The following is a 22,874-nucleotide window of genomic DNA, read 5'->3' as shown; positions in this document are numbered from 1 at the left end:
ACGGCTACAATAATTTAATTCTTCTAAAAATTAATTAATATACCCGTATTTGTGTTCCACAACGTGAATGAGTTAATTAAAGTGAGAAATATTTGTTGTTCTGGACTGTGGTGGGAGTGTAACGAGGCGGTTAAAAAGAAAAATGAGTTGTTTACTCTTTACTGAATAATGTAGTTCTGTAATTTAAAGTACACATATTTATCCGTTCCATCATTTTTTACGAGGCGATCGTGTTTGTGAGATTCCAGAATTTTGGTTAAATAGTATGATAACGTCATTATGAAAAATAGTAAAAAGTAGGTTGGTAAAGAACAAGCAAAGTCTCAACATTTGACTGTTAGTTTCGAGAACCACCTCAAACACTGAGATGTAATACATCTATGAAAGATTAATTACTCATTCAAATTGTATGTTATCTAAAGAAAAATTTTTTGGACAGAATACTTAGGTACATGGTGAGGTATTTCATTTGTGACAATACGATGTAGTTACTGTTTACTGAACAACAGTTTCGCCTAACAGTTTATCTCTTAGTCTGGCGCAGTCCACTACACAAGCTAAGAGAGTGAAAGAATTGCCTACAATACTGGACTCTCCTTATGGTGAAACGAAAGTAAACTGTTCGTCTTACCATCAAGATTCTGGTGCCCTGTTCTTTTTGTGACATTACGGCGAGTAATAATTTCCAATCCATATCTTCTTCAATACAGGCTTCTTTTCCGTCGATAAGGGCACTGTTTTCTGGTAAATGTTGTACTTCAACACTTTCCTTTAGTACTACAAAATGGTCAAAACAGTATCCTTTCAAGATGAAATGAGTAAATCTGTCAAAGGAATTATTGTTTCAGTCGTTAGATAGACTGTAAGAATCATAAATGATACTGCTCGGTGTACAAATGTGGTTTGCCGAGAGGTCTAAGGCGCTGCAGTCATGGGCTTTGCGGTTGGTCCCGGCGGAGGTTCGAGTCCTCCCTCGGGGATGGGTATGTGTGTTTGTCCTTAGGATAGTTTAGGTTAAGTAGTGAGTAAGCTTAGGTACTGATGAACTTAGCAGTTAAGTCCTATAAGATTTCACGCAGACACAAAAATGATTTGTAAATATTCTCTGTTACTTCGGTATAACGATTCCACACGCAGTTAGATAAACCCTGATGCTTGAAATGAAACATTAAAAGGAAATAAATCTCCCGGTATAATAACAGGAAATATAACGGTAGATGTGAGAGGCCGCTGCACTGAGACATACTCAACTACTGAATGAATCAATGTTAACAGTATCTGTTCTGTAACTCCAGAGTCGTGTTGTCAGTATGTAAAGCAAATATATCCTGCTCGATTAACGTTGTTAAATATTTCGGTAAATGCGACAAACTTCAGGTATCACAGACATTCCTCAGAGAATACCTCCGAAAGGAGCACGTACAGAGCTGCTTGTTGTGCTTCCAAGCAACGTCAGAAAAGGCTCAAATCATATAATAAATATACTGAGTGAAACGTAGCTCATAATTCATCCATAAAACGTATGTGATTGTAGTGATAATCTAATATCGGAGAATGATTTGTATTTATTTTTATAACTGTTGAAGCAAGAGTAGCTGCCAGTCCAACTTCAACAACCAAGGTGAGAACTGCTGTTAGTTACAGATGAGGGCTACAGAAAATGCTTATGGGGACTTAATAATATCTTCAAGAACACACACTGTGCTGCGTACATGTGGCCATGTTGGTCACTTGTTCAACATATAGCCAGTGGTGTTCTGAAAAAAATGGCCCTTAAAAGGTATTGGACTAAGCTGGCTGTTTCATTTACTATCTATCACTCTCGTGGTATCATGATCACTATTCTCAAATGCACATATGGTCCTTCTACAGATAATGTAATCTGACTGCGGCACCATTTTCACAAATGTGATAATTTTGTGCAGACTGCTGTTGCTAGAACACGTCGAAGTCCGTCGTCGATTGCTTGAAGATTTCCTGTTTGATTTTTCGCTCACTGATCAAACTGTTGTTGTGTGAGCGTAATACATTTTGGCGAGTTGTGAATATACTTGGAGATTTTTGCGAATACACTGTGTGCTAGAGGCTGACAATATTTATCGTAACTGTTAACACTGTTACCGAGTTGTAACCTCAATCAAATAAGGCCTCTCACTGTCAGTTCTATTGACTAGGGTACGACTTACCCCCCAGAAAAGTAAATTTTCTTGCAGTCCACTCAATCTTCGCAAAACAGTAATAAAACGAATCATTTTTATTACTAGGTATTTCTTTTTCCTGTTAGAACTTCAGTAAGTTTGGAATCAATCAAAACATCTTACCTGCAGTTGACCCTGAACGTAAATAAAAGTAACATATTGCGCAAACAAAGGGAAAGAAATCCACTACTGTACAACTACAGCGTTAATAAAAGTTTGTTGGAAACAGTATGTATCCTAAAATATCTAGGAGAAACTATCTAGTGCGACCTTCAGTAGGATGACCACATAAAACGATACATGGAAAATCAGATATCAGACAATGTCATAGGAAGAACCTTAAGGAAATGTAACTCATCCACGAAAGGAGTGGCTTACAAGACGCCTGTTCGACAGATTCTTGACAGTTATTCATTAATCGGGGATCCTTGCCAGGTAGGGCTCATAGATGAGATAGAGAAGATCCCACGATGAGCGGCGCGTTTCGTAGTAGGAGCGTTTAGACGTGGTAGACATTACAAGATAGGTGTCGTGCATCACGGAGAGCACTGCTATTGAAATCTGGTGAGAGGAAAAGTCGGAAAACGTATTATTTTCTTTCACAAACATCTAGCGAAATGAGCATGACGAGAAAGTTAGAGAAATTTGTGGCAATGCAAGGGCTTGTCGACAATCATTCTTCCCACGCGCCATTCGCAAATGGAGCAGAGTAGGGGTATCAGTTACTGGCACGAAAAGTACCGTCCGCCACACGCCGTTAGATGGCTTTCGGAGTATAATGTAGATGTGAGGATTATGGTCATTGTTGTTGCCAACGTTTTCAGTTTTGCGTATTAATTTCGCACACCAGAAATTTGGTAATATAATCATCCTACTACATTGTCTTGGGTATTAATAAACCGCTTGAGCTGTTTTTAGTCCTTTATTTTTACATCACTACCGGTTTCGTGACACTAAAAAGCCACATCTTCATGTGAAAATCTGTATAACAATAAATCCATAAGGAATAACAACTCTGAGACACCCATAGATTGGATACGTTTCCTAAAATTAATTTTATATTTTGAATTTTTTTTACGAAATTAATAAAAACTTTAACATGAGTATATTAAAACACTTGTACTCACATGACTGAACAACTAAAGCAAAAAGTTCAGAACCTTGCACCCAACATTTGTTGTCCATCAGAACAAAACGCCGCTAAAAAGCGATATATCATGGAATAAAAAAGCCGAATTCGAACATGGTGAATGGTCTTAATCAAATTATTCCGCAATGATTAATTGGCAAGCTAAAAATGAATGAAAAACTATTGAGACCTCATTTGTGGCTAGCATGAAATGCCATGAAGCGGTTGCCACAGAATAATGGAATGTTCTTCCTAGACCAAACCCGTCAAGCAGATAGTTACCGACGGAAAAACAGAACGGAGAACCGCACTTACCACTTCTCCGGTCTATACGCGATCGCGAACAGGAGACACGGCCGCGTATTGCGTCATACTGACGGCTTGATTATAGACGGCTTGCGCATGCGCCGACGATGCTTGGACTCGACCAAATGAAAGGTGGTGGAATACTGGGATGAAAAGTACAAAGAACGTTTGTGTAAAACAATCTGCAGAATATAATAGTGACAGCTGACTTATACTTTCGTGAATGACGCCTGTAAGTTATGTTAACCTAAAGGAACTCTTTAATGGCGTAAATCAGATGCATACATTACGGCAACGAAACAAATCTTTCGGTAGTGTCCATTGAGTAAACCTTAAACTTAAAGATACTTTAAGAACTCTATAAAGTTCTGAAAATTATTTTTTCGTATTTTTTTTAATTCTTCATTTTCTTATTTTTACGGTTAAAACGATCCAAGGCTGTAATGAATTTTGATATAAGTGCAAATAAAACTTTAAATAATTATAAGAGTTTTTAAAATATTATTAAAAGAAAGATATGCAAAACCTAAGACAATAAGAGGGGTGCATAGGAGGTGGAGAGGTGAGGTGGGGAGGGGGATGAGGAGGAAGATCTTAAAATAATTTTGAAAAATCTGTCGTGTCTAGGGTTGTTAATCCTTTTGCATTTATTGTTGTACAGATGTTCATCTGATGTTGTACAGATGTTCATCTGAAGATACGCCTCCTAGTGCTACCAAACCAGTTGTTATCTACAAACGAAGTACTAAATACAGCTAAAGCGGTTTATTAATATCCAAGACGATTACTCGTGGTTGCCCTACCTGCAAGATTGTCAGCACTACTATGTTGTCGACTTAGAATGAGTAAAGTTACCTAATTTTTATGCTTCCTGGTGTTGCAATTTTAGTGGCTGTCAGTGTTATTACCAAGCTTGGGGAACGTGTTACCCGCGTAGAAGTGAACGTTGTAGCCTACTGCTCGTAATTAATAGTTTTCGCTTCTGTGCTGTGTGCGCCGGCAGGTGCGTCGCCTCCGCAGCCGAGCTCTCCTGACGCTGCGCCCGCCACGACGGCCGCCGCCCCGCCGCTCGCCCCCGGCAGCAGCGCCGCGACGCCGGGGGCGGGCAGCACGCGCGCCGCCTACCGCGCGCCGCCACACCCCCACTACCACCTGCACTCGGCGGGCGACGAGCGCCGCCACGGCCCCTACTTCGAGGACGGGCCGGGCCCGCACAACGTGACGGCGCGCGTCGGACACACCGTGCTGCTCGACTGCCGCATCGGGCTGCTGCAGGGCAAGACGGTGAGCGCCTTCCCACACTCCAGGGCTCCTTCTGCTGCTGCTGCTGCTGCTGTTTCCGGTGCTAATTTCGCACTGACGCTACTATTATTATTACAAATACAGACTATGACGCCGGCCGCAGTGGTCTAGTGGTTCTAGGCGCGCAGTCCGGAACCGCGGGACTGCTACGGTCGCAGGTTCGAATCCTGCCTCGGGCATGGATGTGTGTGATGTCCTTAGGTTAGTTAGGTTTAAGTAGTTCTAAGTTCTAGGGGACTGATGACCACAGAAGTTAAGTCCCATAGTGCTCAGAGCCATTTGAACCATTTTTGATACTATGACGATTCCCGTGTGGCGTAGTACGGTAGTGCAGATCATTATAATGGAATGAATATTTATAGGAAAAATAATATTCTCGGTTGGAATAGTTGTAAAAAATGTGTACACAATAGTATGAGAACCAGTATAACGTCAAACACAATCAGATGGTATCGAATTTGATGTAAATAGTACACTATAAAACAAGATATCAATGATTCAGCTGGAACTCAATATAAAGGCTGTTTTCTCTGTGCAGTGTTGGTGTGTTCGTACGTGCCTTTACTCCAGACTGAAACAGACACGATTAGAGGCAGTGCAGGTTGTGTACTTAAGCCACGCCCGTGACATTGCCCCACAGAAAACAATGATCTTGTGATGAAACAGCAAAAATTTTGCCTTCGACAAAATTTGTACACTCTATTCTCATAAGGCTCCATGAGAATGGAGGGGTAGGGCAAAATAAGGACTGAGCGTCATTCGTATAAAGATTTTTATTAATACTCCTTGGGAAACCTAACTTTATCAATTACGCCAACAGGATCTTGACATATTGGGACAAACCATCCAATCAAGTACGACAATTTCAGAACAGTTGCCGATAATCGTAAAACAATGTCTTCAAAGCTTCTTAAAGTGTACGTACAAAGAATGCCCCAAACGACGATGTTCCGAAACGAGTATAACATCAGTAAAAAATATTAATCGAAACAGTTAAGCAGTAAACATGTTTAGTATGCGTTTGACCGAAATGCAACAAATAATTCAGGTCTACCTAAAAGGGAGATCATGAAAGGGTAATAAAATTAATTAAAGCTGCCTGATATGAAATCACTATGCCTTGGTCAATGTGGTCGTAAAAACGTCCCCGAAATTACTTAGGGCACGTCAGATACGCTGCTCACGACACACCTCCAATTCCAAGCAACCAGTGGGAATTCAACCCAGTGCACAAATATACAGTGATACCCCGATACAGAAGTAATTTGTAAGTAAGTGAAAACTTAAGCCATGACAGAACAGTCTGGCAAAGTAGACAAATAGTTGTGATCAGTCGATAAAAGATAATGAAGTAACTGGCTAAGGCAATCCCCTCCCTCCTTACACTTGATTGTAAAGAAGTTCAGGAACCAACCGAGATTCAGCTTTAAATCACGCCACGAAGCGGAAACGGTAAATACTTAACCGTAATGCTGAATGAGAAACGTAACTAATTGGGAAGGAAGACGTGAACAGCTTGCTGATGAGTGTCACATACCTCGGTTTGGAAGTAGGTCCCACCAAAATACATGCTACAAGATTTACCCCCCTAAGTTGCACAAGCTTGCAGGCTTCAAATAAGTAAAGAAAGCGACTTCGCGGTTTAGTGCACAACGTACCAGCACAAACAAAAATTTGAACGTCTCGAATAATGACGCATTAAGACTTGTCCTTTTGTTTTACAAAACCCCAAAAATTTTAAATGCACAATCAAATCACGACTCTTTGACAGTTACCAAACTGAACCTATTATATTTTTATGCAAGTGACACGCTCCTCAAATCGCTTGGTCAGGCACAGGAGACGGGAACAACAACAGGAGGCTGAACCGAGTCCGATACAGAAGCATCAGAACACTAACAAGAGCAGGTTCAAAAGGTTCAAATGGCTCTGAGCACCATGGGACTTAACTTCTGAGGTCATCAGTCCCATAGAACTTAGAACTACTTAAACCTAACTAACCTAAGGACATCACACACATTCATACCCGAGGCACGATTCGAACCTGCGACCGTAGCGGTCGCGCGGTTCCAGACTGTAGCGCCTAGAACTGTTCGGCCACTTCGGCCTGCCAAGAGCAGGAAGTGAACCTGTCACAATTATCACGTTTACAGCGGGGAGCATGATTAACAATTACGAATGATGCTTAGTCTAGGCAACGAAGTAACGAACCAAAAGTAGCTCACAGAGCATTCAAAGCCGCTGTGCGGTGACAAACAGCGGAGAAACTTGGAGCTGCCTGGAGTTGAGTGGATGACGACGACACGCCGCTCTCCGCCAGACCTTGTCCGCCGATGTGTAATGTGTCCACTACCACTTTCCGATGCGCTTCACTCGTGTCCGGAAGATGCTCAGCCAGGCGAACTTGTAAGTCACGCGGGTCGTACAGCACACAGCCAGCCCGTTGCCCTGCAGACTTGCGCTCTACATGCTGCTTCACTGACGACAGCTACCGAAAAACGGTCTTAATGCCACTCGCGGTTAACGTTCCACACCCCGTTCACCCCAAATAACTTGTTACAGGAGATGTGGTGCGAGCTGTCGATGGTGCGACAGTTCAGAAAGAGCTCTGTCTCTAATCGTCAAATCACCAAGAAGTTGTGCCGTTCAAGTACAGTTATTGATAATTCCGTTAGGGAGGGCGCACACTAAGGACAGAACGGAAAATAAGGGCAAAGTAGAAATTTATCTGAGGCACCGAAACAATTACTTTTTCACAAAGCAAGGGCTACAAACCATTATTATTCTCATGTTGCTGCTGATTTACACTTGCGAGTAATTTTATTTACCAGATGTGTCCCACAAACTTTGTCAGATGGAAAATTTCTTGCATTCAAGAAACGACTGCAGACACCACCTCTAACACCCAAACATAAACTGAATGGACTTGAATTTGCTGAAACACATTTGTCACGGCTTCAGAATCGGGTAAAATGGTCTTCAACGATAAGTTTAATTAAGATGGGCAGGATGAATTTCTATGTTATTGGCATAATCTGAGAACAGAGCAGCAGTTAAGAATGAGCAGAAAATTTGAAGGTGGAAATGTTTGGCCAGCGTTCTGCCTAAACATAAATCACGATTGCTTTTCTAAACACTAGAACGAACTCTAACATGTACACTGAGATGCTAGTGACAGAAATAATTAGAATGCATGAGGACCTAGGGGACGAACGTCTAATGTTTCAATAAGATAATGCGTGTTTCTGCTACAACCAAAAGGTGATTTGAAGGTAAAGAAGTCTATGTCTAGACGTACCTCGCACGTAACCAGTATTTTAACCCCATGGATAATTTTTTGGAAATACGTACAAGGCCTGTTTATCGCAATCGAAGGCAATGTGAGGCCATATGGCAGATGAAAAGAACGGTACGAAAAGAATCGGCGACAACTGCATTGAAGAAAAAGAAACCCTAACAATGTCAATGCCGAAGAGAATTTTTGAGAAAATTAGGAAGAAAGGATGTTGGACAAATTGCAATCAATGCAATAGCACAAATGGACATCGAGTGCCTTTGTATCAATTTACTTCCACAAAATACAAACACCTTAATGTGAAACTCGTTTTATGAAAGAAACTCTATAATTCCATCATGTTTATTTATGTGTTACATATATCAGCTACTTTCGTAATAAATTAGACACATGTATGCTTTAGAGATTATAATATTTCTTTCGTAGAACCCTGTCTTTATACTGATTTCCACTACTGTTTGATGGCTAGTCATAATGTTGCATTTGTGACCTCGAAAGAATCGAGCTGAGTCCAAGACACTAGGTGATTGTTTTGTCCCTCTCTATTTCCTGCACCGTACTTATGCAAAAGGGCTTCTAAACAATAGCCTCCCTTCATTCCTTCTAGCACTGCATTACTGCTCAACACCTCGAAACTCCATAATGACTTTCCTTTCTACAAGCACTTAGAAATCATAATTGTGACCAAATTGATTTATACCACATCAATCTGTTCTCATCGTTAATGCCGACTGCAGTTATGACATGAATGAGTCACTACTAAGTTCAGTTTTCATAGACTGACGATTTAATTTCTATTACGATGTACAACAGTGTCTAATTCATGGTTTTATCATCTGACGTTCATAATTTTATGATTCATCCAACATGATGATGTGAATATTTCTGTGAACCTAATGATGCTTAGCCGACCGAAAATGGTTATGTAAATAAAGAATTCTTTAGGAGTTAATGATGGTGGCATGATATTTTTCAAGAAATCACAGAGGTTCGACGAATAAACACCGCTACAGACAACGTAAATCCGAAGAAACACTGAGTAACACAAGAAGTACTTCAACGTATCGACGAAAGGCAGAACATAAACAGCGATATGGAAAAACCGGGAAAACAGCAAATTAAGTCACTTTGGAATGAAATAAAGGGTTTTTCCAGGTATCCACTGCTATTGAGGATATAAAATGTAGACTGGGAATGGCAAGGAAAGCGTTTCTGAAAAAGAGAAATTTGTTAACATCGAGGATGGATTTAAGTGTCAGGAATTCGTTTCTGAAAGTATTTGCATGGAGTGTGTATGGAAATGAAACATGGACGATGAGCAGTTTGGACAAGAAGAGAGTAGAAGCTTTCAAAATCTGGTGCTACAGAAGAATGCTGAAGATTACATGGCTAGATCACATAACTAATGAGGAGGTATTGAATAGAATTGGGGAGAAGAGGAGTTTGTGGCACAACTTGACAAGAAAAAGGAACCGGTTGGTAGGACATATTCTGAAGCATCAAGGGATCACAAATTTAGCATTGGAGGGCAGCGTGGAGGGTATAAATCGTAGAGAGAGACCAAGAGATGAATTCACTAAGCAGATTCAGAAGGATGTAGGTTGCAGTAAGTACTGAGAAATGAAGAAGCTTGTACAGGATACAGTAGCATGGAGAGCTGCATCAAACCAGTCTCAGGACAGAAGACCACAACAACAATCACAACAATTGCTAATGACTGCAGGAAAATGTGAAGAAATCGAAAAAGAATGGTCGTCAGAACGATGGCTTCACCATACATAAAAGTCAAAATAACCTTCACAGAAAATAAAGGAAGATATGTCAAGATTAAGGATGCAAGAGGAATTCCATTTCTGAAAGCAGAAGACAGAGCTGATAGGCTGAAAGAGTACACTTAAAGCAAGTGGAGGAGCCGTATGAGAACGTAGCAGAAGAAATGGGAGTTGATATGTAACACATAGGAGATGTAGTGTTCAGTTTTAACAGAGCTTTGGTGGATATGTGATCAAGTAAGACAGAAAGCATAAATAATATTCCTTCGCAACTTCTAAAACCATTAGGGAAGGTGGTAACGAAATAATCATATAATCCGGTGTGTGGAATCTGAGAGACAGCAAAATTACCACCAGATTTTCGGGGAAACGTCACAATCTCGAAGATAGCAAGGGGAGATAAGAACAAAAACTATCTTATGATCAGCTTAACAGCTTATACGTCAAAGTCGCTAGCAAGAATAATATAATAATCTGTAGAAGACTAAAAAAATGGCGGATCATTTTTATGATGATCAGTTTGGCTTTCGGAAATGTAAATGCACCAGAGAGGTGGTTCCGACACTAGGTTTAGTAATGGTAGCATCTTACAAAGTAACGAAGGATTTGTTGACTGGTAAAATGGTGCAACATGTTCAAAAATCTCGGAAAGACTGAGGTAAACTACACGGAGAGACGGATAATGTACAATATGTACACAAACAAAGTGGGACAACGAAAAAGGAAGACCAAGAGCGAAGTACTCGAACTAAGAATAATGTGAGACAAGTATGCAGTCATCCGTGCCTAGTGTTCAGTCTATACATGGAAACGGCAACGATGGGAAAAGAAGAAAGTTCAACAGAGGGATTAAGATTTCAGGATAAAGTAATACCATTCATAAGATTCGCTAATCCTCACTAATCGTCGATAAGACCTGTTGAATGCAATGAAACGTCTGAATACAGAATGCTTACTGGTGCTAGAGCGAATACAGACGAAAGTAATGAGGCGTAGAAAATGAGATCAGCGACAAACTTAACATCAAACATGTGAAATATAAATTAGGTGAAACGAGGGAATACTGCTACCTAGAAAGCGATGTAACAAATGATGGGCGAAGCAAGGAGAACATAAGGAATAAACTAGCAATGTATAGGAGGGCATTCCTGGGAAAAGGAAGTATACTAGCATCAAATATCGGCCTTCATTTGCAAACAACATTTCTGTGACTGTACATTTGGATCACAGCGACAAATCTTAGACTACGGGAAACCAGGAAAAGAAGAGAATCGAAGCAGATGAGATATGTTGCTGCAGACGGATAGACAAGAAACGAGGAGGTTCTCCGCAGAATCGGCGTGGACAGGAACATGTGGAAAGCATTTAAAATGAAGGGTCGGGATGACAGGACATCTATTAAGACATCGGGGAATATCTTCCATGGTACAAGAGGGAACTGTAGAGGGCGATACATGTAGCTGAAGGCAAAGATCTCAGTACACACAATAATTAACTGTGGACTTTGTGGCAAGTGAGACACTGAGATGAAGGGATTGGCACAAGAGGGGAATTCGTAGCTGGCCGCCTCAAACCAGTCAGAATACTGATGAATCAAAAAAGAAAGAGAGAGAGGGAGGTAAAGGAAGGTAACTGCCATAAATCCACTTTTATCTGCGTCCCTTGACGGTACAAAACAGTAAGTTCGGCACCTCTGAATTGGGATTATTAGATTTGACTAAATATTGTAAGTCTGGTAGTTATGTATTACTCTGAAATTTTCGACTTGCGCTGGGAGCTTTCAGAACGAGCCCTGTGAAAAGCCTCCTCGTGGAAGCAGGCGTTCTTCCATTGGAGCTCATGCGGCAACTACTACTTGCGAATTATATTGCCCACATTCATAGTTCACCACACCATCCAAATTACTGTCACCTTTTCCGTAACACGGCGATCCATCTCCCGCAGCGGTGGCCCAGAACGGGGATTCCAATTGGAGTCCGTGTCCGGTCGCTTCCAACTGATCTCGACACTTTCCTGCGGATCCTCTGACGTACATCTTCATGGTCCATGCCTCGGCCACGGCCTCGTCTGTATCGCAAGGCCCAAAAGGCTTAGTTCCACCTAAGGCTGCCCGACAGCGCTTTTGCTCAATTCTCGGCAAGTTCCAGGACTCAGTCTACACTGATGGCTCGATGGTCGATTGTCATGTGGGTTCCGCTTCTGGATGGCTGTAGTGTTTTCACTGCTGAGTTGGTAGCCATCTCTCACGCACTTGAGCATGCCCACTTCTGCGCAGGTGAGTCCTTCGTCATCTGTAAAGACTCCTTAAGTAGCCTGCAAGCTCCCGACCAGTGCTTCCCTCACCATGGGTTATGACTACAGAAACAGTAGACGTCCAGTGATCTTCATTAGGACCCTTGGATATTTCGGGATCCGTGGCAATGCGCTGGCTGACAGGCTGGGGAAACATGCTACCGGTAAACCAACTCTGGAGATCGGCCTGCCAGTGACTGATCTCCGATCGATCTTCAAGCGTAAAGTTTTCGCTATATGGGATGCTGAATAGCGCACCGTCAGTACACGCGCCTCGGTGTTTCTGTGGTTCCCTCTTGGCTGTCGTCCACATTTGTTGGACCGACCAATTTTAGCGGCTCTGCAGTGGAATTTTAACACCGTAGAAAAATATCTCATTGCAGTGTATCAGTGTTGCCAACAGTGTGAAGACACAAATTATTCAGAGAGACTCGTTTAAATTATCACTCAAACACTGATACAAGTACGGGGAACCTGAAGTGTGTTAAATTAGTGTACGTAACATAAAGGCGTAAGTCTGAACACCAAGTTTTGTAAATCATAATTGCAGTAGACAATCAGTAATAACTAGCATAGATGGAAGAAATACACACATCAAAAATTTTTGCGCCGCCCCATTTCCCAGAACTTCTGAAGATAGACGTTGACACAGACCCTTTGACTGTTCAGAGATGTCACTAAACCCACCCAAAGATGTAAACAACCGTGCATGAGCACAGTCTATTAGACGGAGGAGGTCTGACAGCCTATCAGTTCCAGTCATTCCACCAAGAAGGAGGTACACGGCTCGTGTAGTCTGTTGTCAAGCATGCCTAGACGGTCAATACCACGGTTCGATCGCGTCCCCATAGTTACTTTGTGCCAGGAAGGGCTCTCCACAATGGAAGTGGCCAGGGGTTTTGGAGTGTACCAAAGCGATACCTTTCTGACATGGAGGAGATACAGAGAGACAGGAACTGTCGATGGCATGCCTCGTTCAGGCCGCCCAAGGGCTACTACTGCAGTGGATAACCGCTACCTACGGATTATGGCTCAGAGGAACCCTGACAGCAAAGCCACCACGTTGAGTAATGTTTTCGTGCAGCAACAGGACGTCGTGTTACGACTCAAACTGTGCGTAATAGGCTGCATGAAGCGTAATCTCACTACCGACGTCCATGGCGAGGTCCATCCTTGCAACCACAACACCATGCAGTCTGGTAAAAAAGGGCCCAGCAAATTGTCGAATCGACCGTTCAGGATTTGCATCACGTTATCTTCACCGTGAATGTCGCATATGCCTTCAACCAGACAATCGTTGGAGACGCGTTTGCAGGCAACCTGGTCAGGCTGAACGCCTTAGACACACTGTCCAGAAAGTGAATCAAGGTAGAGGTTCTCTCCTGTTTTGGGGTGGCATTATGTGGGGCCAACGTGCGCCACTGGTGGTCGTGCAAGGCACCGTAACAGCCATCCTCCGACCGATATGCAATTATATCGGCAAGATATTGGGGAGGCATTCGTCTTCATGGATGAAAATTCGCACCCCAATGGTGCATATCTTGTGAATGATTTCATTGAGGATAACGACATCTGTCGATTTCGGTGGCCAGCATGTTCTCCAGACATGAACGTTATCGAACATGCCTGGGATGGATTCAAAAGGACTGTTCAAGGACGACGTGACCCAACTAACCACTTTGAGGGATGTACGCCGAATCACCGCTCAGAAGTGGGACAATCTTGACTAACAGTGCCTTGATGAACTTGTGGATAGTATGGCACGACGAATACATGCATCCAGCGTGGAAGAGGACGTGTTACTGGGTATTACAAGTGTCGGTGTCAACAGAAATCAGGACCATCGACTCTGAAGATTTCGCTCTATGGTGGTACAACATACAATGAGTGGTTTTCATGAGCGATACAAAGGGCGGAAATGATGTTTATGTTGATCTCTGTACCAATTATCTGTACAGGTCCCGGAACTCTCGGGACAGAGGTGATGCAAAATTTTTATTTGATGTGAGTCTTATCTGTCTAAAACGTGCAGATATGAGGTTTTGTCAAGAATGAACAGAAAACGTTTACCTCATTCTTAAGTTCAAGATAATGTTATGAAACGATTTGTGTGCTAGAATACGTGATATTACATGACATTTGATTAGATTTTGTAGGAGTATAATAATGACAAATACCTCCCCTAAAACATAGAGGAAATGCAGATATTGGCTATGAGAGGGTATTAATTGAAATCAGTGTAGGAAGTTGAAAATTTGTGCTTGGTTAGACTGCCTGTTTACTAGGCAGATGCTCTGACGAATAAGCCATCTGACCTCGTTGTCATTGTAGCTGCAGGAACTACCCCAGAGAGCCTCCTGTCAGATGCAAATTCTCAGTTTACGTCCACACTATTAATTTGGTGTTCCTTGTCTGTTATCCACACCACTCGTGGCATTTCGCCAATTCCTGTAAGGGTTGGAGCCTTGTGCATCTGCACTGAAGATATCATTGGTTGTGTGCCCTAATATACCTATGATGTCTGCTCTTTTGAGAGGCGTACTAAGGTAGTGGTTGCAGCTACAATGACCACTGTTTTCAGACGTCTTAGATGTCAGAGGATTGGCCTAGTAAGCAGAAGACATGATTTCGAGCCCCAGCCCAGAGAAAATTTTCAGCTTCCCCCATTTATTTCAATCAGTCCCCTCTCGCAGCCATTGTCTGTAATTCCTTTGTGTCTTAACTCATAGTGGGTGCTGTATCAAAAAGGTATCTATCCTTTTATACGTGTCCACAAGAACAGATACCATATACAGGGTGGTCCATTAGTAATTACCGGGCCAAAAATCTCGCGAATCGTCAAATACATATAAATAACATTTGACGATGGTGGTGCTGATTCCGCATTTAACATTTGACGATTCTACTATGGCGGCAGTACATTAGGACTTTGTTTTTGTGAAACAGGTATGCCTCTTCATATTTAAAGCACACAAATGTAAATTTTGTCAGTATTTTTTTCATTATGGTCTTTGTATTGTTCTTAAGGTGTATGCGGTTTGCGAGTGTGTTTATGTTTTTCCCATTTTTGGTGCAGATCTGATGATGGCCATTAAAGGCCGAAACCGGTAATCTGTTAACAAAATGTTTGTGACCATAGACGTAAATTAAAGGAAACTCATTACATATACGGGTCGCTGCTTTTTCCCGACGATGTCGCAGCTTGTGAAATTTATTGCATTAATGTGGTATTTACAGGTAATCACACTGTAACAGCATGCGTTCTCAGAAATGATAAGTTCACAAAGGTACATGTATCACATTGGAACAACCGAAATAAAATGTTCAAACGTACCTATTTTCTGTATTTGAAATTAAAAAACCTGCCTGTTACCAACCGTCTAAAATTGTGAGCCATATGTTTGTGACTACTACAGCGCCATGTATCACAAAGCGAAAATAGAGGTCCAACTAAAACATTAATATTTCTTTACGTACTACACGAATATGTAATAGGAAATGGGGGTTCCCTTTTAAAGAAAAGCAGTTGATATCCGTTTGACATATGGCAGCGCCATCTAGCGGGCCAACCATAGCGCCATCTGGTTTCCCCCTTCAAGCTAGATAAGTTTCGTCTTTGTAATTTTTCGTCTGACGCTTATTTCGTGAGATATTTGGCCCGGTCACGATCAATGGACCACCCTGTATAGAGAGCCAGCATTTTAAATTGTATTGGTATACAACTTGGATCCCAAGTGCTAGTCAGTACATTCTTTACCTACCGTTTGGGAAGTAATCATTTAAATTACAAACCTTGGTATACAAATGATTTGGACAGGTAACATGCAGGAACTGTTGTGTGTCTTAACAAATAAAGAAGTATTAGCCCCATATAACTATATATACTGGTATCCCGTTACTACACTGGCTCACCTTAACCGAAGATATTGACAAAAATACAAATGTTGCTATTAAATGAACATTTCTGTATTTTTACAATCGCAAATGTTCATTGGAAACATAAGACGGTAAACTACACAAAATATGAAAACACAGCACTAATCAATAGCTTATTCCTTAATCCCAGGTACTAGATGGTGAAATTCCAAACAACAGCTTAAACCTCGTTATTTGATTTATTTGCCCTTCAGATACTATACAAGGTCAAAAATATATTTTTTTCTGAAACTAAGAAACTTAACTTATGTATGAAAATATATCTCACAATAAGATCATATGTTCTTGTCAATGTCTGTGATGAAGTGTATTATTATAAGACAACAAATACCACATGTTCAAATAATATGATACAAACAGGAAAACAATTTAGAACCATGTTATAACACAAACTTGGTCCTCATGCAATGGCCACAAATTGTATTGTTACACAACTTACATCTCAAGTGCTCATCAGTGCTCAAATATGCTAGACCTTGGACAGTAATCAATTAAATAAGAAATATCAAGTAACCGTAGCCTCAGTACACAGCTTACTTAAGCATTAGGTACCATGCAATGTACGATGAGTAATATGCAGAATATGTGCTGTATGATACTGAATACATAAGCAATACTCCCATATAACACTGTAATTACGTTACTGCACAGGCGCCCTGTAACAATGATAATCTACATCTACATCTACATCTACATCCATACTCCGCAAGCCACCTGAGGTGTGTGGCAGAGGGTACCTTGATTACCTCTATGTCAAGAAAAGGCCTACAGACTTTTCCATTATATTAAAAACTTTTTATCCATTTACAATATTGCTAAGTTGTTATTATACACTACATCAGGACATAGTAAGTATATTACTTAAGGAGCATAATACTGACAAGCAACAATTGTATTTAGGCCTTTTTATCGTATGACCTAGAATATTAGATTAGCTTAGATTTACTTTCATCCCAATTGATCTATAGTGAAGAGGTCTTCCAGGGCGTAGAACATGTCAAAAAACAATAATACATTGCTAATATTTACAACTAATACTAATAAGCTAATGTACCTTCCACAGGTCCCGAGTGGAGTGATTGTCATTTTTTTTAATGAACGCTATATGAAAGAATCATTTTACAAACACTTATATACTAAGATGGCATGAATGCAATGAATTTAAAATTTAAAAAAAAATATTTACAATGAACACATTGCTCCACTGAAATGGTGCAGAAGTTAGATTGTACTTAAACACACACACACACACACACACACACACACACACACACACACACACACACACACACACGCAAAGAAACACAAACACACACACACACACACTTATTTAGAATGAACACAGGCACTAAATAATTATAACATTATAACCTAGATCTTGGGCCAAGTCAGTGAAACTGTAAGCAACAGTAGCCTAAACCTAGGCGTAATGATAGCTTACACATATGGAACCAAACGACGTCAACAACAAAATTTATTCCCACAACTAAACTATTGGTGATTATGTATGATGGTACAAAACCAATTCACACACTATAGAAGAATATAAATTACACAAAGAGGGGAACAATCTAGAAATCTGTTATAGTAAAGTCCTAGACCTCACACAATGGCTATAGAGATTGTGGACGTCAAACCAATTAGTCGTTGACTTACTTAATACCTAGAACCTCAGTTATCAGGGGAGTCAGGAAATCAATCAATTGAATTGTAGTGTCTCTGTGAATCTCTTTCTCTTTTACAATAACACGAGATGTTGCTTGAAATTACAAAAATCCTCCGTTTTTCCCAGTAGCTTCATACTTATACCTCTACTTACTGCGTGGATTAAATTAATATTGTGTTTATATTACCTATTGTTTGCCCATAAGGTTTCATGTGTACCTTAGGCGAGAATGATGGAAATGTTCCTGTAATCTGGTCTTTAACTTCCTTTGTTGTGGCTGATGAAGAATTTATCACGTTATTGACAAGTAATTCTGTGTAAACCTGACTTATCATATGCTGACGTCTGTTCTACGTTAGTTTCAAGTGTTGTGTATATCTCATTCTCTGTCTGAAATACTGATGTCATGTTACTATTTCAGAGAACCTGATTAATTTGGTCAGAAGTTTTATTTACGTAATGGAAGGTTAAATATTTATTCTCTTTATAATTATCTGAAAAACTGATAATTTGATCACAAATTTAGCTACGTAAGGGAAGGTTACATATTTGGTTTCGTTTTTATTCTGGCAAAACTGATAAAAACTTCTAAATTGTTCTCCTATTTGTGTAATTCATGTTCTCTCATTAACTGAACTAATGCACATCGTCAAGCATATGAGCCAATGTTTCCTTATACCGAATACCAGGTTACTTATGTTTGTAATTTCACTAACTTGTAGCTGAGTTATAGGTTATATCTGTTAGAGCCTGTGTCTAGGTTGACAGAACAACTTATTATTGTCACCTTTAGTCAAGATAATGCTCCTGTGGTGATATGTATATACGTCCATGTATTGTATAATAACACTCTCGGAATATTGTAAACGGATAATATGTTTTCAGTCTAAAAGAAAAATTTACATCCGTGACATTGTCCATGATTATAATCAGTATAAATTCCCATTCACTGCATTGAGTAACACGTTCGACAGTTCGTACAAATTTCTTATCCCACAAATTGGTACTTGACACTTAAGTTGTCTGTATATAGAGGTTCAGATAACTTGGTACTTGCAATTCAAATGATTAGTGCCTGTTGGCTTGGTTATTTTATCATTGAATAGCTTTTGAAATATAAGTAATATGATAATGCAATTTATATTATGGCCATTTGTCTATATCTCTAAATCCATACATTGCAAACCACTAAGAAGTGTATTGCACAGTGTACGTCAAATTGTAACAGTTATTATGGTTTTCTTCCCGTCCCATTCATGTATGAAAAGTGGGAAGATTGATTTAAAAGCACCCATGTGTGTTGTGCTTACTCTAATCTTATCCTCACGACACAATGAGGGTGATACTTAGAGGGCTGTGCAATATTTATGTATTTTTATTTATTTATTTATTGTTCCGTGGGACCACATTTAGGAGAAGTCTCCATGGTCATGGAACGAGTCAATACATGAAATTATAACACGATTGTAGAAACAGATAAAATGAAATATAAGAAACATATTCAGGCAACAAGTCGTTAGTTTAAATAAAGAAAATCAAGAATGTAACACTGGAATTTGCTTAATTTTTTAGCTCTTCCAGGAGCTCCTCGACAGAATAGAAGGAGTGAGCCATGAGGAAATTCTTCAGTTTAGACTTAAAAGTATTTGGGCTACTGCTAAGATTTTTTAATTCTTGTGGTAGCTTATTGAAAATGGATGCAGCAGAATACTGCACTCCTTTCTGCACAAGAGTCAAGGAAGTGCATTCCACATGCAGATTTGATTTCTGCCTAGTATTAACTGAGTGAAAGCTGCTAACTCTTGGGAATAAGGTAATATTGCTAACAACAAACGACATTAAAGAAAATACATACTGTGAGGGCAATGTCAAAATTCCCAGACTATTGAATAGGGGTCGACAAGAGGTTTTCGAACTTACACCATACATAGCTCGAACAGCCCGTTTTTGAGCCAAAAATACCCTTTTTGAATCAGAAGAATTACCCCAAAAAATAATACCATATGACATAAGCGTTTGAAAATATGCGAAGTATACTACTTCTCGTGTTGAAATGTCACTTATTTCAGATACTGTTCTAATGGTAAATAAAGCGGCATTTAGTTTCTGAACAAGATCCTGGACATGGGCTTTCCACAACAGCTTACTACCTATCCGTACGCCTAGGAACTTGAACTGTTCCGTCTCGCTTATAACATGCCCATTCTGTCTGATTAAAATGTCAGTTCTTGTTGAATTGTGGGTTAGAAACTGTAAAAACTGAGTCTTACTGTGATTTAGCATCAAATTATTTTCCACAAGCCACGAACTTATATCATGAACTACATTATTTGATAATGTTTCAATATTACACACAAGATCCTTCACTACCAAGGTGGTGTCATCAGCAAACAGAAATATTTTTGAATCACCTGTAATACTAGAAGGCATATCATTTACATAAATAAGGAACAGCAGTGGCCCCAGCACCGACCCTTGGGGAACGCCCCATTTAACAGTACCCCATTGGGACTGAAAATCATTACCACTCTCAATATTGCGGAAGATTACCTTCTGCTTTCTGTTCTTAAGGTAGGAGGCGAACCAATTGTAAGCTACTCCCCTTACTCCATAATGTTCCAACTTCTGCAGTAATATTTTGTGGTCAACACAGTCAAAAGCCTTCGTTAAATCAAAGAAAACACCTAACGTTCGCAACCTTTTTTTTAATCCGTCCAAAACCTCACAGAGGAAAGAGACTATAGCATTTTCAGTTGTTAAGCCATTTCTAAAACCAAACTGTACATTTGACAGCAAATTATGTGAATTTAAATGCTGCAGTAACCTTGTATATACAACCCTCTCGATAACTTTAGCAAACACCGATGGCATAGAAATAGGTCTATAATTGTCAACATTATCCCTGTCTCCCTTTTTATAAAGTGGGTTCACTACCGAGTACTTTAATCGGTCAGGAAACCGACCACTCCTAAAGAAAAAGTTACAGATATGGCTAAGTACTGAGCTAACATACGTGGAACAATACTTCAGTATTCTGCTAGATACCCCGTCATATCCATGAGAGTTCTTGGTCTTTAGAGATTTAATTATTAACTCAATCTCCCTCTTGTCAGTATCCTGGAGGAGCATTTCAGGTAGCAGTCTCGGAACACTGTTTTCTAAGAGCGCTATATGATTCCCTGTTGGGACTAGGTTTCTATTTAGTTCACCTGCTATATTCAGAAAGTGATTATTAACTACTGTACATATATGCGACTTATCAGTAACACGGACATCCCCACTACGCACTGATTCTATATTCTCGACCTGTCTCTGCAGACCAGCCACTTCCTTTACGACTGACCAAATGGTTTTAATTTTATCCTGAGACTTAGCTATTCTATCTGCATACCACATACTTTTTGCCTCCCTAATAACTTTTTTAAGCACCTTACAGTACTGTTTGTAATGGGCTGCTGCATTTAGATTTTGACTGTTTCTAACGTTTTGATATAATTGCCACTTTGTTCTACAAGATATTCTTATCCCTTTAGTCAGCCACCCAGGCTGCCTGTTTGTGCTAGTACCCTGTTTTGAACGTTCTAACGGAAAGCAGCTCTCAAAGAGCACGAGAAAAGTCTTGAGGAAAGCATTATATTTATCGTCTACTGTATCAGCACTATAAACATCTGGCCACTCTTGTTCCTTGATAAGGTTTACAAAAGCCTGTACAGCAACTGGATCAGCTTTCCTAAAAAGTTGGTAACTATATTTAACATGTGTTGCAGCACAAAAATCTTTTAGACTTAAAATTTGTGCATCATGATCTGAAAGGCCATTCACCTTTTTGCTAACAGAATGCCCTTCTAATAATGACGAATGAACAAAAATATTTTCTATGGTTGTTCTACTGTTCCCTTGCACTCTCGTTGGAAAGAATACGGTTTGCATAAGATTATATGAATTAAGGAGGTCTACCAGCATCCTTTTTCTTGCACAATCACTTATCCTAGAGACATCGTTTAAAGCTGGTTCTTGAAGCTTCTTAAGCATTCTTTCCCGTGACAGTTTACATTTACCTTCAAGAGTGTACCACTTCAGTGTATTCAGCAACTCTGCTACGCTCTTCCACGGATCTAACAAACCTGTGAACTATCGTACTGCCCTTGTCTGCATATGTTCTCTGTTAGTCATATTTTATACGGGTCCCACAATTCTGTACAATATTCTAAGATGGGACGCACAAGTGATTCGTAAGCAGTCTCCTTTGTAGTTTTCCACCACTAAAGTCTTCTATATGCCTTACCCACGAAGGACCCAATGTGATCATTCAATTTCATATCTCAGAAAAATGTTATAACCTCGTATTTGTATGTGTTGACCGATTCCAACAGTGACTTACTGATACTATAGTCACAGCATATCGCGTTTTTTTTTTCATATCGCGTTTCTGAATATTTAATGCAAGTTGCCAATCTTTGCACCACTTTATCTGAATGAATCTTTATGCAACTTCTTTCAGACAGTCTTCATCGCAGGCAACTGCATTACTGGTAAAATGTCAGAGGATACTATTATCGGTGTCCGCAAGGTTCTTAATACACAACATGAGCAGCAAGGGTCCAAACACATTTCCGTGGGACGCACCTGACGTCATTTCTCCACATGTTAATGATTCTCCATTCAACATAATTTGTTCCTCCTCCCTAACAAAAATCCCCAGTCCATGTACAAAGTTCGCTTGATACTACATACGATCGTACTTTGGTTAATAAGCATAAATGTGGTACTCTGTCAAGTGATTTTTGGAAATCAAAAAATACTGGACCTACCTCTCTTCAAGCAAATCTTTCAGTATGTCATGTGAGAAACGTGTGAGTTGTGTTCCCCATGATCGACGTCTTCAGATTCCATGCTGGTTGTCATGGAGGAGGTCTTTCTTCTCTAGAAATATCTTTATGATTAAGCTTACAATATCTTCTAAGATTCTACAACAAAT

The 22,874-nt window shown here is 40.1% G+C and overlaps 1 protein-coding gene across 1 annotated transcript in view; it reads left to right on the top strand.

The window, feature by feature from the left end:
• Window positions 1-4,474: 4,474 nt before the first annotated feature.
• Window positions 4,475-22,874, top strand: part of LOC124616400 (V-set and transmembrane domain-containing protein 2B-like) — a gene marked incomplete at its 3' end in the record, with an annotated part of 119,569 nt that continues 101,169 nt past the window's right edge. Inside the window, exons 1-2 of the mRNA XM_047144704.1 lie at window positions 4,475-4,478; window positions 4,637-4,917. Coding sequence (XP_047000660.1) covers window positions 4,475-4,478; window positions 4,637-4,917 — 285 coding nt within the window. The remainder of the gene's footprint in view (window positions 4,479-4,636; window positions 4,918-22,874) is intronic.

This window comes from Schistocerca americana, chromosome 5 (genome assembly GCF_021461395.2).
Source record: "Schistocerca americana isolate TAMUIC-IGC-003095 chromosome 5, iqSchAmer2.1, whole genome shotgun sequence".
NCBI lineage: Eukaryota > Metazoa > Arthropoda > Insecta > Orthoptera > Acrididae > Schistocerca > Schistocerca americana.
The sequence above is the reverse complement of the archived record's forward strand: the minus strand, read 5'-3'. Positions and strand labels throughout refer to the sequence as shown.